Genomic DNA, 17,867 nt, shown 5'->3' on the forward strand with positions numbered 1-17,867 from the left:
ACTTACGTGTATGTACATACATAACATCATATGTGCATATAGAGCATTTGAATGAACACAAGTAAACATATGTGTTTACTTGTGTTCATACAAATTCAAACTCAAAGAAGACTTCAAAGTCTTCTTTGAGTTTCAGTGTTCTTTATTTTTATTTAATTTCTAATTATTTTACCATAATCTTCAATTGTAAACTTTTTAACTTTACAATACAAATAAAACATATAGATACATATTACATATATACACACATACATACATAAATACATATATAAATACATACACACAGATACATACACATATACATACATACATATACACACATACATATACACATAGACATACATACGCACACACACACACACACACACACACACACACACACACACACACACACACACACACACACACACACACACACACACACATTTATACATATACACCTATACGCACACACAGGTGCATACACGCATACATACAGTACTGTGAATATGTTTTAGACCACTTACATTTTTTCAAAAAATCCTGGAGAATTCTTCTCTTATATTTAAGTTTATAGTTCTATATTAGAAACTTATTAAAACACATGTAATTTACACAAAATATGAAACAATTACAAAATTTTTAATGTCAAACTTCATAAAAAACTCCTAATATCTACTATGTCCTCCTTTTGCCTTAATCACTGCCGATATTTGCACGGGAATAGATTAATATAAATTAGTTATAAAATCCTGGGGATATTGCGCCATTCTCTTTGATGTACTTTAAAACATTCTTCAGCATTTCGGGGGGGGGGGCATGTTCGACCTTCTTTCTGTCCAGATAATCCCAAATATGCTTAATTATATTCAAATCTGGACTCTTGAGAGGCCAGGTCGTTAGTTCCAGTACTCCTTCCTCTGCCATTTCATCTATATAATTTTTTACCACTGGGAAGCAATGTTTTGGGTCATTGTCCTGCTGTAAAATAAAATTATGACCTATTAATCTCAATCCGGATGATACAGCATAGTGCCTTAATATTCACCGGTGATTGACCCCTCTATTTTGATCAAATTACCTACTCTAGATGAAGATAAACAGCTCCAAACAGGGTTTAATAGCAGGGTTTAATAGCAGGGTTTAATAGCAGGGTTTAAACAATCGGACAGATAGGCTTCTCCAATTCTTCTTCAAACATATTGGCCTCTTTTCGTTCCAAAAATTTCGAAATTGGACTCATCGGTGTACAGAACCCGATTAAACATTTCCTGGGCCCAATCTTTGTGTTGTTTTGCATATTTAAGTCGTTTTTCTTTATTGCCACGCCGTAATAATGGTTTTCGAATCGCAACACACCCTCTTAATCCCAATTTGAGTAGGTGTTGCCGAATACAAGAAGAGCTGACATTTTTCCTAGTTGCTGTGTTAATGTCCTTTGCCAACTCGGTTGATGCTTTTTTTCTATTTCTTAAAAAAAAGGTTTTAAATATTTATTGCCATCGTTTGTTAGCTTAGGAGGTTTACCACTTTTCTTTCTATCTTCAAAGGAGCCAGTTTCTCTAAATTTTTTAATGATTTCTGCAAAAGCTGTCTTCGAATATCCTGTTTTGGATAAAATTTGGCGCTGCGAATAACCTTCTTTGTAAGCTCAATAACTTTTTGTCTCTTTATTAAAGATATTTTACCCATTTAATTAATTTAAAAATACAAACTAAACATTTAAAAATAAAAACAAACATTTATTCTATCTAAAAAAGGTCTGTGGTTTCAAATTGCCTTATATGTAACATTGACCATATATGCAACATATGACCATATATGCAACATTGGTAGCGAAGGAAGCGTGAACATACTGATTAAATGCTATTTTGCGGTTCTCTGTCATGAGCAAGTCGAAAGGACTTCTCTCTAAACAGAAAATAGCTCAAAGCACTAGAGTAAAGCACCAAAAAGTTCTAAAATACTTTAAAAATAATTATACTGATTTCTTGGGCTTGTTTTTTGCTTTTGGCTTCAGCTAGAAGCATGAAACTAAAAATTCAGATGCATATTTTTTTAGGTTTAATGACATGACCGTTTTTTTCCCACCAATTAATTTTCCTCTCACTCCATACCAGCAGATCAAGAGGGTACGGTTTTTATTTATCATTGCAAAGAATTGCGTCCGAAAAGCGATTGAAAATTGTATAAAGATTTCAAACTTATTTTGGGTAGGCTCTCTCATATGCCAACGTTGAGCGTCGCAACGTCTGACGGACGTCTTTCACGACCGCTAACGCGTATTTACAAGGGACAGGCAAAGTGGAGTATATAGGGAGTGACACATTAATAAAGATTGGCGTAGTGAGTAGTGTACATAAATCAACTAAGGGTTTGGTTTGGTCAGTTAGTCTTAAAAATAAAAGACTATTTTTTAAATGTTTACGGACGTGAAAGACACAACCAAAACAAGAGAGCCAACCATAAATTTGGGTCGACGGAGTAAGTTGTGCAAATGATCCACTACTAATATAAAGGACCTATGATGCGGTTTTATATTTCTATTTGTTGAAAAACGTTGGTAATTTTTTGGTATACACATGAATTCTGTACTTGTCCAGCGGGGATCTTTAACCAAGATTGTTTCAAATTTTATTTCCAAACAGGGTTTGCAATGTAATATTTTTGCATTGAGGTTGGTATTTTGTACTTTAATGTATTTATATTTATCATAAATTTAGATACATTTCATAATGCTCATGTTAGTAAATATAAATTTAAATTATAGTTTACAATGAATAATACTTTATTACAATCACTTATATTACCCGTTTGAGGTCTTTGAGAAAATAATTTTTTTTGCCTATCAGGTCCAAATTTTTTTTACTTGTTGACCTTAAGTATAATACAAAAAATATGTTTAATGCTCAAAAAACTTATGTGGCCTTGATCATATCAAAAAAAAAAAAAAAATGTTACACATTGTTCTATATTCATTGATCTTTCAAAAGATATAAAGATTTTGATCTGCATTATATGGATTTCCATATATGGATAATTAGGCATGGTCCCCACTTCTTTGTAGCCGAATAATGCAATTGATTTTTCACCATCTTCCAGACTAGCTGGAGCTCTGAAAATTTTGGCATCTCTGTAGTGTCAATAAATGTGCATATTAAAATTGTTTTTAGGGCCCCTAGACATTAGGGGGACGGAGACAAGTGCCCCACATTTGTAGTGAAATCTTGTGATAAATTTTACACTCTCTTCCAGACACACTGGAGCTCTGAAATGTTCAGCATTTGTGTGCATCAATGATACAAATTATGTTGGTAATTGGAACCCAATACTCATCTGCTCTAGATAGTCAGAAAAGTTTGTTAAATGGACTGTGCGAGTGTATAAATATTTTCATAACATCTTGCCCAATATTGTCAAGCGTATCATATTTACCCATAATAAATTCACCAAGTTTCAATATATTGATGTTAATTTGCTGATTAGGTTGAATACTTTGAATACCAGAAGAAAAAAGCATGTCTGTTATATTAAAATCTTCACTTGTTTGTTTAAAGCTAACAGTATCTATAGATTCTGGGTTAAATTGATGATAGCTCCTAGTTCTGGAAAGTTAAACATTTTACTGCAATTCAATATCTGGTCATTTATGGGCCTTTGTATACCTGCATTTGCATTTAAATGTTTTACAGTGCCACCAATACCATCACATGTTGACTTGCCATGACTATCAAAAAATATCCACTCTGCATCAATGTCAAAATCATCTTTATGGAAGCAGATATTGTAAATTTTTTGTGGTTTTTGTACTGTGCAGCACAACCACCTAAAAAATATAGAATCTTTGAAATATTAGGATGATTTTCTTTTAAATAGTTACCTATTTGTGTCTGAACTTCATACACAAAACCAATGTCATGCTCATTATCTTCTGACATCTTCTGAAGCAAAACAATTTTTCTATAAACTGGTTATTTTTGTTTAATAAATAGAGGGCAACAAGGTGTAGCATGCATTGACTCAGGCCGCAATGGTAACTTTGGATTTCATCTTGAATCACAAATGTAAAGTTTTCTGCAAATTCACTTAAGACCATACAGGAGTCTTTTGTTGCCTTAGTTATCTTGCTTGACATTTTGCAATGTAGGAATGAGCTGTTAACTTGTTTATTGCTTCTGATAACATCATTTTGTATTCTTCATTCTGGCTTGAAATATTGTGATTCCAGCCAAAACCGGAATGACCTTAAAGTCACAAATTCCAGCTGGACTTCTGGCCGGAACAGAATTCCGGTACATCTCTAGTTAAAATCATTATTTTAGATGGATTTGGTATATGGTTTTTAAACCATATACTTGCAAATTAAAAATCTTATAAACATACATACTTTCTTGGAAAATTTAGAGAGATCATTGAATACAGTATGATCAAAAACTGAATGGAACAAATGTAAACAAAAAAATTTAAAAAAAAAATATTTTTTCAAAGTTATTTTTACTTTATTAAAAATGCTAAAAAAAAAAAAATTTTTTTTTGAGCCCCGTTATCTATATATGGAAATCCATATACTTGCAGATCAAAATCTTTAGACTTTTTGAAAGATCAATGAATATAGAATGATGTGTAATATATATTTTTTGTATCATCAAGGTCTCATGGGTTTCTTGAGCATCAAAATCCGGTATATAAAAAATTGCCTAAATTTATTTAAATTAGTAAATGCAGTTACTTAAAAATAATTTTTTACATTTCTGATCATTTCATTGAAATCACCACCCCTGAAACTAGCCAGGTACATATTTTTAAGTAAAAAGATTAAACATTTTTAATGTTATGTAACTTGAAATCTTTAAATGAACTTTGCAGTTTTGAGGGGACAAGAGGGGCCTGGCCAAAATTTGTTAAAAGTAAAATGGTCATATTTCAGGATCTTTTTTGAGCCAAAGGCTAGAATTTTCAAGGAATTCCCATTTTACTAAGTACTCTCAACTGTATAAAAATCTGTAAAATCTGAAATATAGAGTGACATTTTAAAAAGATTTATAGGTCAGGTCATTTGGCATGGAATTACCCATAATACAGTTCAAAGAAACTAATATTACTTGTATCACTATTGGCTAAGACAAAAATGTGACTGCCCCACTTTGTAGGTTGTTGTGGATTGTACATGCAAAATGCTACTCCACCTTTGAGTTCAATAGTCCTTTCATTAATTGCAATGTTATGAGATGAAACAAAATTTCAAGAAAAGAAACTTTTCATTTCTGATATAACACTATGCACTTTGTTAATAAACAAACTTTGTTTTCTTTTATTTAAACTTTGTTCTTTTTAAATTTTATTTACAACTTTTTTACATAAACAAAAATTCTTGAGGGCGTAATTATATACAAAAATAGCTTATGACTAGCAGTAATAAATTTCATCAATTAACTTAATAATATTAAGACAAAAGTAGTTATAAACTTAACAATAAAATTTTTATAATGATTAGCCATTATCACACACTTTTCTTCATGTCTATTCAATTTCTTAGATGGATAAAATAGTGGAGGTATGTGGAACATCCAATGTATGTGAAGGAACCGAGTTCTAGAAGAAAACTACTAGAAAAAATGGCATGTAGTTTAGCTAATTACGGGAAAAGTAATGTTTTATACTTGAGCTTTTATTCAGAGCCATATTCAAAATATTACCAAAGCAACCATGAATTTCTGTGTCACATCATTCCATTTATGGCAAATAAAATGAGATTCCAAATTGTTATTTTCATTTTTTGACTTGGCATAACAATTAGTTTTGGTTGCAATATCTGCAAGTAACTCATTAGTAAAAAATAACTTGAAAAAATCTAGTTCACGTGTTAAGTTTATTAAATGCTGAGGGCCTGCATTTGTTACTGTGAATGGCAGTGCTTCAAATGCTGGAGTATTTTGCTTTACTTTTGTCCATCCAATATTCAAAACAGGTCCATTATCACCAATCATTTAGTTAAATATATTCCTCTAACTCTGGCATTTATGAGACTTCAGTCACAGATTCACAAAAAGTGGATTCACTGTCGCTTTTTTCATCCAATATACTTATTTCATCCTATCTCTTCAATACTTCTTCAATTGTATCATGTTTCTTTACCATTGTAAATAAATTTTTATTAAAACATTGTTAGAATATAAGTAAGGTTAGACAATTAAAAAATGTTACTGAAAATCACTAAGTTGAAAACACACTATGATATTACCAATAAAACCTAGTAAATTGTCCAAGTTAACTTAAATAGATAACTTTTTTTGTATAAACAAAAACATAGGGGATGTCCTGTGGCAAGAGGCATTTGACTGCAATGACAATATGATGATGTCCCATCACACGTGACAAGGGTTAAAAAGTTAAACTATTTGGACCTAATTTTGTTAATGGCCTAAACACATGTATTATAGTACATGGCATGAAAATTTTAAATTGATTAAATACTAGAATGTTACAAATTGTTAGAAAGGTCTTTAATACAGAATTTTAAAGGTAAAAAAGTTCAAAATCAAACAAACCTATAAAAAGTTATGAGGTTTTAAGTAACAAATTTTTAATATATGTGTTAGTTGAATAAGCTGTTGTCAAAATTTAGTTTTTTTAAACTTAAATTGCTATAACTTTGTAAATTCCAAGTAGCTATAAATTGGTATTGAAAGATAGATGTAAGAGTGGGCTAGAAATGGTAATTATTCTCTATCTGCTGGATGTATCAAGCAGGCTAGAGGGCAGAGACACTAAACCATCATTTTTACCACATAAAACTATATATTTCTTTATAAAGTTATTATTTTTTTAATAAATTTATAATTTTTACATACAAAAAGTTTGTTTTTATTTTGTTCCACCAGTAAAAATATATAAGTATAAGAGTATAAGAGGTCTATCTTAGAGTTGAGGGTGTATGTGGTAATGAGGGATTAACAGGCCCTAGTATTAAAAATTTATAATTCTTATAAATACTTTTATGTTGATTAAACAAGTCAAATAAATATGATTATTAAAAATTAAATTTTACTACATTACAACATTTCTTAAACAGAGCTTCATACACTGACTAATCTCGCCCCCTTCTCACCCTTCCAAAAAAAAAAAAAAGGTTAAAAAAAATTGATATTAGTCCAAAAGTTATTTAAACAAATTTAAAATGTGACTCTAGTACCTTTGGTCTCATGACACAGCCAGAAGTACCAGAGGGGTAGCTGAACCAACATTTTTATTGTCTTTGTCTAAATGGTAGTTTAGTTTCAATAATTAATATATATTTTTGTAATCTAAACCAAGAGAAATTAGTATAAAAATATATACTAATATATTGCCAGATGTATCAGTTTTTTAACTATTTACTTTATGGGAAAGGACATCTCCCCCCCCTCCCTGTATAACCCTTCTTAAGCCGAAAAAAAAAAAAAAGAAAAAGAAAAAATATTAAATAAAACTTGTTATTTAACTGTGTTTTTAAAATTTAACATGTTACCTTCTCAAAACATTATAGTTTAAATTAATGAATTGAAAATAATCTTATCAACATACATATAATAATTCAAAGCCTGATTTTGTTTTGGTATATATATGATAAAGTGTTGCATTAGGTAATCTTCCATGCTTCCATTGCTGAGTTGCACACCAATTAACTATCTATATTGTGCAGTTGTGGTTTTGGAGTCTCTTCTTTAAGTGTCTCTGTAATAGTAATGGTAAAACATATGTTATACTATCAATTTAAAGCATCTTCTATTGCAATAAGACAAACAGAAGTTATGTTTATAAGCTGTTTATCAACAAAACATAAATTTATTACTGGTCATTAAATATTTAGGATAAGAGGATTTTTCCAAACATATGTTGATTTTAAAAACAGTCCACCTAGGTTAGATTTGCAATCTTAAATTATTTGTAAAACAACTTCTTTTTCAAAAGTGTGTAAACTTGAATATTTTACTGTTCTATTAGTTCTAATAAAAGCATTACCCCATTGTAGTTTGCTTTGGTCTCAAGAATTAACAAATTCTTTTGTATCATCATCAATACCTTTTAAACTTATCTTGCACATAGCCAAAACAATTGTTAACTGCTATACAGTCATATCTAAATAATCGAAAACATTCAGATTTTAATGTTGAACTATGTAAAGTTATTTGAAATTTAGCTCATCAAGATTTTTTTACCGCGTTTCATAAACTTTGGTTATGGTAAGGTTAGTTGCAACTTTTGTATGATACTGATTTTGATATATTTAAGATAATCAAACTACAACATTCGTAAAAAGAAAGCAAGTGAAAATATGAACAAATTGAAGCCATGTAATTCACTGTGTTACATACAAGGTTTTCAAATTTCTTGTCTGTCCCTTAAGATAATTGGGTGAGAGCAATGACTTACCATATATTCTTTGTCATTAAGTGTAGGTTGTTGATATGAACACTTTCTTGTGTATCAAATCCAAGAGTATAACCAATTACATTAGCAACTATCTAAAATGTTAACTTGACAAATTGTTAAACTTTACTGTCTTTTATAAAATCATTCGAAAAAAGGAATGAAATAAATTACAGGATAATAAACAAGGCAGGTATTAGCAAAGAATAAATTTAAATAGAACTTCAAAACTTATTTTAAAATTACAAAATCACTAATCTTTTATCAATTTTATAGGTATTTTAAGTAAGTTTTAACTTTCCTAATAGTCTTTTAATTCATCTATAGAAAAATAAAACAATACTAAATAAATAAAAATATCAACATTGTGTATAGACAGCATTAAGAAATGCTAGTGAAGGACAGTATAAAAACTTTCACATAAAAAAATAAAATAATGGTTGAATATCAATAGCAAAATTCTAACAGGTAAAATGAAATAAAAACAAGAAAAGTGACTATTCTTGTTTTTACATAGTATTTTTCTCTAGAGCAATATACTGGCTTGGTGATTCTTGCTCTAAAATTTATGTTTCTAAGTTAAAATAAATACATTTTATAGTTTTACCTTCATCTATAGATCAATTAATAAAAATTGAAATAGAAACTCAGGTTCTTGAAAGATAAATTAACTAACTGATATTAACTTTCTTTTTTCCTTTCACTTGTTTTTTTGTTCATTTTCTTGTCTGTTAAATATAATGAAATTGTTATTAAGCAAATATTTTCTTCTAAATTCCTCTTTTCCTCTGTCTCCCAAATTGAAGGTGGAAAAATAGAATTTGGGTACGGAAAGTGCTACACAAAATTGGGTTTGTGTTACATAAAATAAATCAATGAAATATGGCAGGTGCATAGAAAATATGTAAACTTAAGGGTAAGATTAGGATAGAAAAATGTAAGAGCTAAAAAGACAGAAGAGTCAAATAAAGTATTTAGGTATAGTGTTAGATGAAAATCTTTCATTAATGCACCAACTTAAGGAGATTAAATTTAAACTAGGAGTGTTCAATTTTGCTTTCCGTCCAAGAAAGTGGAAATTTTTTTAATAATCCATGTTTTTATAATAAAAAATAAATTATTTCAATTATTCAATTTATGTGACATAAAAAAAAGTTAAGATTTAATAAGTTTCCAACTTTCTGGGAAGTGGAAATAGATTGAATTTAATCTATTTCCGATTTTCCGAAAGTGGAAAGTATTTAAAAATTAATCACTTTCTTTAAGCTTTTACAGGGTAATAAAATTATAATATTACTATTAATAAAATTTGACCTTACTTCCCTACACTTTCCAATCACTTTCCATTGGAAAGTCATTAAAAAAATTTATTTATAATCTATTTTGTTAATTTTCGACCAAATTTTTGTTGTGTTATTTTTTATCAATATCTGTATTTATGGTTTGACATCTTGATCCCTTCCTGTGCTTGGCTTGAACTTGTAAAAGTTTTTTTTTTTTTTGCTTTTTCTTATTCTAGTACTGTTATTGTTTATGATTTTTGTTGCTGTTAGTATTAAAATGTTGGTATTATTTTAATTTCAGTATTATTGTTACTATTACTATTATTGCCATTGTTATTATAATAAGGTTATATAAACATTGTTATTATATTGTTATTATAATAAGGTTATATAAACATTGTTATTATATTGTTATTATAATAAGGTTATATAAACATTGTTATTATATTGTTATTATAATAAGGTTATATAAACATTGTTATTATATTGTGATTATAATAAGGTTATATAAACATTGTTATTATATTGTGATTATAATAAGGTTATATAAACATTGTTATTATATTGTGATTATAATAAGGTTATATAAACATTGTTATTATATTGTGATTATAATAAGGTTATATAAACATTGTTATTATATTGTTATTATAATAAGGTTATATAAACATTGTTATTATATTGTGATTATAATAAGGTTATATAAACATTGTTATTATATTGTTATTATAATAAGGTTATATAAACATTGTTATTATATTGTGATTATAATAAGGTTATATAAACATTGTTATTATATTGTTATTATAATAAGGTTATATAAACATTGTTATTATATTGTGATTATAATAAGGTTATATAAACATTGTTATTATATTGTGATTATAATAAGGTTATATAAACATTGTTATTATATTGTGATTATAATAAGGTTATATAAACATTGTTATTATATTGTTATTATAATAAGGTTATATAAACATTGTTATTATATTGTGATTATAATAAGGTTATATAAACATTGTTATTATATTGTGATTATAATAAGGTTATATAAACATTGTTATTATATTGTGATTATAATAAGGTTATATAAACATTGTTATTATATTGTTATTATAATAAGGTTATATAAACATTGTTATTATATTGTGATTATAATAAGGTTATATAAACATTGTTATTATATTGTGATTATAATAAGGTTATATAAACATTGTTATTATATTGTGATTATAATAAGGTTATATAAACATTGTTATTATATTGTGATTATAATAAGGTTATATAAACATTGTTATTATATTGTTATTATAATAAGGTTATATAAACATTGTTATTATATTGTTATTATAATAAGGTTATATAAACATTGTTATTATATTGTGATTATAATAAGGTTATATAAACATTGTTATTATATTGTTATTATAATAAGGTTATATAAACATTGTTATTATATTGTGATTATAATAAGGTTATATAAACATTGTTATTATATTGTTATTATAATAAGGTTATATAAACATTGTTATTATATTGTGATTATAATAAGGTTATATAAACATTGTTATTATATTGTGATTATAATAAGGTTATATAAACATTGTTATTATATTGTTATTATAATAAGGTTATATAAACATTGTTATTATATTGTTATTATAATAAGGTTATATAAACATTGTTATTATATTGTGATTATAATAAGGTTATATAAACATTGTTATTATATTGTGATTATAATAAGGTTATATAAACATTGTTATTATATTGTGATTATAATAAGGTTATATAAACATTGTTATTATATTGTGATTATAATAAGGTTATATAAACATAGTTATTATATTGTTATTATAAAAATGTTATATAAACATTGTTATTATATAGTGATTATAAAAATGTTATATAAACATTTTAATTATATTGTTATTATAATAAGGTTATATAAACAATGTAATTATATTGAGATTATAATATGGTTATATAATCTTTTTTATTATATTTTTATTATAATAAGGTTTTATAAACATTGTTATTAGATTGTGATTATAATTAGTTTATATAATCTTTGTTATTATTTTGTTATTATAATTAGGTTATATAAACATTGTTATTATATTGTTATTATAATAAGGTTATATAAACATTGTTATTATATTGTGATTATAATAAGGTTATATAAACATTGTTATTATATTGTGATTATAATAAGGTTATATAAACATTGTTATTATATTGTGATTATAATAAGGTTATATAAAAATTGTTATTATATTGTGATTATAATAAGGTTATATAAACATTGTTATTATATTGTGATTATAATAAGGTTATATAAACATTGTTATTATATTGTTATTATAATAAGGTTATATAAACATTGTTATTATATTGTTATTATAATAAGGTTATATAAACATTGTTATTATATTGTGATTATAATAAGGTTATATAAACATTGTTATTATATTGTTATTATAATAAGGTTATATAAACATTGTTATTATATTGTGATTATAATAAGGTTATATAAACATTGTTATTATATTGTGATTATAATAAGGTTATATAAACATTGTTATTATATTGTTATTATAATAAGGTTATATAAACATTGTTATTATATTGTGATTATAATAAGGTTATATAAACATTGTTATTATATTGTGATTATAATAAGGTTATATAAACATTGTTATTATATTGTGATTATAATAAGGTTATATAAACATTGTTATTATATTGTTATTATAATAAGGTTATATAAACATTGTTATTATATTGTGATTATAATAAGGTTATATAAACATTGTTATTATATTGTGATTATAATAAGGTTATATAAACATTGTTATTATATTGTTATTATAATAAGGTTATATAAACATTGTTATTATATTGTGATTATAATAAGGTTATATAAACATTGTTATTATATTGTTATTATAATAAGGTTATATAAACATTGTTATTATATTGTGATTATAATAAGGTTATATAAACATTGTTATTATATTGTGATTATAATAAGGTTATATAAACATTGTTATTATATTGTTATTATAATAAGGTTATATAAACATTGTTATTATATTGTTATTATAATAAGGTTATATAAACATTGTTATTATATTGTGATTATAATAAGGTTATATAAACATTGTTATTATATTGTGATTATAATAAGGTTATATAAACATTGTTATTATATTGTGATTATAATAAGGTTATATAAACATTGTTATTATATTGTGATTATAATAAGGTTATATAAACATTGTTATTATATTGTGATTATAATAAGGTTATATAAACATTGTTATTATATTGTGATTATAATAAGGTTATATAAACATTGTTATTATATTGTGATTATAGTAATCTAATAGTCTAACTTTTCAATTAACACTGAACTCACTGGTCAGTCAAACACTTTTTTAAAGTATTAAAAGGCTAAAGAAAATTTTTTCCAAAAACACTTCCTGTACAAGTCTTAAAATCTATAGTTTTTTGTTCTTTTGTTTGAAGATGTTATATCTTTTGTATTTGAACCCTGTTATCCTGAGTTATTATTTTATATAAGGATTCTAGGCTAAAAAAATGAAAAGTTTCAAGACTCTTCTTTTAAAGAGGTTTCTTAATATTACTAGAGCTTAAAGGCTTTACATTTAAGCATTGTATATAGAAAAGCCTAAATTAGTAGTTTAAAATTATTTGAACTTGCCTTTGAATTATTCTATGTAATTAAAAATTGTTAAATGAATAATTATCATTTGCATTATAATTGTTAATAAAAATTAAAAATAATAGTTATTTGTCTTTAACAGTGTAGCTTTTTAAAATAAATATTTTTTCTAAATAATTAGTATAAATTAGTAAATTTATTATGTAAAGTTGTTAAAATAGTTTAATTATATATAATCTGTGTTGCTTATTTATAGGTTTAATCATTCAGCTGGTCTGAAATATTTTCAAACTTCAAAAATTCGATATGGTAGTTTATTTTTTGTTTATCCAGCATTAAGAGGTTTTTTATTTAAGTCAGCAAACTGTGAAAAACTTTATGTTTCACATAAAAAATGTCGTATTTCACCTAACTTGAATTCTAAATTGATCACTTCATTTACCCCAACTTTCAGATGGAAACTTCTTATTGAATTAATTAAACCTGACTGGATTTTGTTTATGTTTTCTGTATTTGGTGCATTTGCTGTTGCATTGGTTAATATACAGACCCCATTGTTACTTGGAGGATTAATCAATTCCATTTCTGAGATATTAAAAGAAAGCCCAACCTCAATTAACATTTTTAATGAACTCTACAATCCTTGTAAAAAACTAGTTATAAATTATATACTGCAATCAATTTTTACAGCAACTTATTTAACTCTATTGTCTTCATTTGGTGAGCGATTAGCCTCACGAATGAGAATATGTTTATTTACAAAGTTAATGGAGCAAGACATGAGTTTTTTTGACAAACATAAAACAGGAGAAATAATGAACAGGTATTTTTAAATACTATTTAGCATGTTAAAAGTTTTATTTTTAATGTTTTTATTTTTAGTTTAGCAATTGATTTGTATAGTAAATGCAGTTAATTAGAATTTAGTTAACATAAATGATATTTTATTTAGGCAGTTTTTAAAATTTTTATTTTACTTATCTGATATATTTCTGTTAATTAGTGCCCACATAATTTTTTGATGTTTCAGAAGTTGTGCTTTTAGGCATTTCACATTGCTTTTAGACAAGTTCCTAACTTAAGTATGCTCATGCATACTTTAGTTAGGAGCCTAATATCTAAGATAAATATCAAATGAAAATGCTTCACAAAAAAAATTTTGATTAAAGCTTGGGAACAAAAAAAATTTTTTAAGCAGTATTGTTAGGCTGGGTTATAAGAAGTTCTACGAAAGGTTTCGATGTGTTTTGGTCATATTGTTTTATATTGGAGAATAATCAATACCTAAAGAGGAAATGTTGAAGTTGATTAGTGTTTTTTAAAGAATAATTTTATATTTGGTATTTTAAGTTTTTTTCCAAAATATTTTTGCTCATTCCAGACTATTTGATTTATATATGGCCCAATAAATATTGTTTTAAGGATTATTATCAGCAACATTTTCGTGACAACAAGAATAGTTTTATGAATTTAATTACAAATAAAAACAGTATCAATATCAGCCAGATACTTTTTCTTATTTGGTAATTTGTCTCCAACAATGAATATTTTTAATATTTTTTTCAAGCTTTTATGTGCAAACCTACTTTACTCCATAATAAAGGGTTTTACGTTTAATACTTTTCTAATATTTTTGTTTATTAAGAAAATGGCAATAAATTTTTTATTGATATTATTTTGCAGTTTTGGTTAATAAACAGTTTATTTAGCTTTTGCTTTTAAGATTTTCAGATCAGAAACATGTTAGGTGATTTTTAGTATTATTCAAGCATCAAGTTGATGCTTGAATAACACCAAATAATGATGCATCTACTTGTATCTGAATGTCTTTACATTTGTCTAAAAATAAAATAATAGGAGATAATGAATATTTTTTTTCATAAAATTAGTTCATACTTTTTTACAAACCAGCTTTATCTAGTACCCAGATCTAGTCACCAACATATTTAATGAAACTTCTTATCTAAAAAAATTTGCATTAAGTAGTTATCAACTAAAATTATTAGTTGTCAACAAAAAACCATTATTTGTATAGTTTGTAATATTAAATGACCGGGGTTGGTATTTGACTGGGGCCGGGTGTGATAAAATTTAGCTGGGACCGGGGCCGCGGCCAGGTTTGTGACCGGGGCTGCATAAATAATTATACATCCTAAAGTATATTTTTTTATTCAAAATTTATGTTATATTTTGTATATATATGCATATATAAACATCATTATGATTAACATGATCATCATAATCATTATTACCATCATCAACAAATGTCCTTTTATTATTCCAAGAGCCAATGTAAAAAGGTCCCGTCTGATATTAAGTTCTGTTATTCTCAGTTTACTAAATCTTGTATCTTATATCAGATGTTAGGTTCTTGAGACTTTTGGTAAACTTCAAATCATTAACTAAAGTAAGTCTAACATTTAATCTTATTAGTTATATAATATTTAATAATATTTAATTTTTAAAAAGTGCTAAATAAGTGGTTCCAATTTTTCAAAACTCAAGAAAACACTTTGACCTCTCTAACTATCCTACAAATAGTCTTAACTCTTAGTCTTAGTTATTAGTCTCTTATTAGTCTTAGTTATTAGTCTCTTTATATAAAGGTTTTGAGAATATTAAATTATTTCTTACTAGCTGCATTAATAAAGTTATTCTTGAAGGCCTACACTCTTCTTTATTTCAAGTAACTTTAAGGGTACCACAAGGTATCTTGTGGTACCCTTAAATCTTTGCTCCTGTATTGTTTCTTATCTACAATATCAATCCTTATGAAAATTTAACAAATTTAACAAAAGTAACTCTGTTTGTTGACGACTTAACTTTATACTCATGTCTTGACAAACAATCTTCACTTTTTGATTGCTTAGAACAAGCAGCTGATTTTTAATCTGATCTCTCTTCTGTAACAGCCTAAGGCTTGCTGTGGCTTATGGATTTAAATTCTGGACTTAAAATCTGCAATTTTTTGTTAGACAACAAAACTCATTTATTTACTGCAAAAAAATATTGCAATTATGTTGGTATTCCTATATTGATGAATAACAACCCTCTTACTCTCAGAAAAAGTCTAAAACCACATTGTAAATGTAATGTGGTCGTGGTGTAGTGGTAGAGCGCTCGCGTCATAAGCAAGAGATACCAAGTTTGATTCCTACCACTTCCCTGGTAGTACAGTGCTCAACTTGTTTCTCTGTGCAGCGGCCTTGGTTATCAAGGTTTCTGTTTCGGAGTTATATAGTTGATAGAGGGTTATAACCACAATTAAGTAGCCTCCTCATCTGTAGTGGCGTTTTCAGCTTTGGAGAGGTGAATTAACATATAAAAAAATAATAATAAATTAGACCTGCTTTATCTGCCAAGCTTGAGCCACTCTCCCATTGTTGTAAGGTTGCATCTCTTTCTTTTTTCTACAAATCCAATCATGGTCAATGCTCAAAAAGCTATCATCTCTATTACGATAAACTAAAACTCATTCTTGCTAGTTTCTTATTCAACAAGATGCATTCTTTTACTGTATGTAGTCCTTTGTGCTAATAAAACTTTTTTTAATCCAGTTTTTTTCTTTGAACATCAAAAAAACCTTTCAATATGGAATATCTTTTTCTGGATATTTCCGGAATTCCGGATGTTCTTATTACTTTTAGCTTTTCTGAATATCCAAAACCTTTTCCATACATACAAGTTTAGGTATATATTTTTGTAATATATTTGTTTATTAGGCTTTTTCACTCATCACTCATACAAAAAATTTAAAAAATTCAGAAAAAAAATTTGAAACAACTCATTTTTAAGCAAAATTAAGAAGAAAATAAGGGAAAATATATTCCAGATTTTTTCTGTATATTTTACCCAAACAATTTTCTGGATTTTATAATATGATCTGGATGATCTGTTATAACTATTAGCTATCTTCATGTTTTTCTTTTATATACAACCTACAACTTTTCAAGTCTTCAGTTAACCATTTCCTAGTATTTTTGCTTATTCTCTATTTTAAAGTAACTCATAACTTAATAGTGGTTGTTTGGAATCTTGTTGGAAGTAAATTAGGGTTTGAAAATAAAAAATAGTAATTTAGGGTAAATAGTAAATTAGGGTTTGAAAATATATAAATATATGCCAACATTTAATAATAGTAAATGTATTTTATAATAATAGTAAATAGTAATTTAATAATAGTAAATGTAAGCATAAAATTTTAATATATAAAGTATTATAAATTTTTTTTCTAGCCCCTACTATCAACCCCTGCTAAATCTTATAGTTTAGCCGCGGCCGGGTTTGAAAAAAGTCTCATTTTAGCTGGGGCTGGGGCTCTGGTCACTTACTAATTTGTAATAACATTATGTAGCATAGCATGTTATTTTACAATTTTTTTAAAAATTTTGCTTATTGAAAAATGTTGTTTTTTTTTTTAAATATTATTTTAAATATATTTTTAAAATTTTTTTAAAATTTTTTTTTGGTTTATAGAAAAATAAGAGGTGCTATATTGGTTGTTA

General features: G+C 26.1%; 1 protein-coding gene across 2 annotated transcripts in view; it reads left to right on the forward strand.

The window, feature by feature from the left end:
- The first annotated feature begins 2,269 nt into the window (after positions 1 to 2,269).
- The window catches only part of LOC100211428 (mitochondrial potassium channel ATP-binding subunit), a 64,926-nt gene continuing 49,328 nt past the window's right edge, over positions 2,270 to 17,867 (forward strand). The window contains exons 1-2 of one of the 2 annotated variants that reach the window (XM_065792400.1): positions 2,270 to 2,656; positions 13,619 to 14,185. In XM_065792400.1, the coding sequence (XP_065648472.1) occupies positions 2,562 to 2,656; positions 13,619 to 14,185 (662 nt within the window). In that variant the 5' untranslated portion in view covers positions 2,270 to 2,561. The remainder of the gene's footprint in view (positions 2,657 to 13,618; positions 14,186 to 17,867) is intronic. The other variant, XR_010637406.1, reaches the window with a different exon arrangement.

This window comes from Hydra vulgaris, chromosome 03 (genome assembly GCF_038396675.1).
Source record: "Hydra vulgaris chromosome 03, alternate assembly HydraT2T_AEP".
NCBI classification, from domain to species: Eukaryota; Metazoa; Cnidaria; class Hydrozoa; order Anthoathecata; family Hydridae; genus Hydra; species Hydra vulgaris.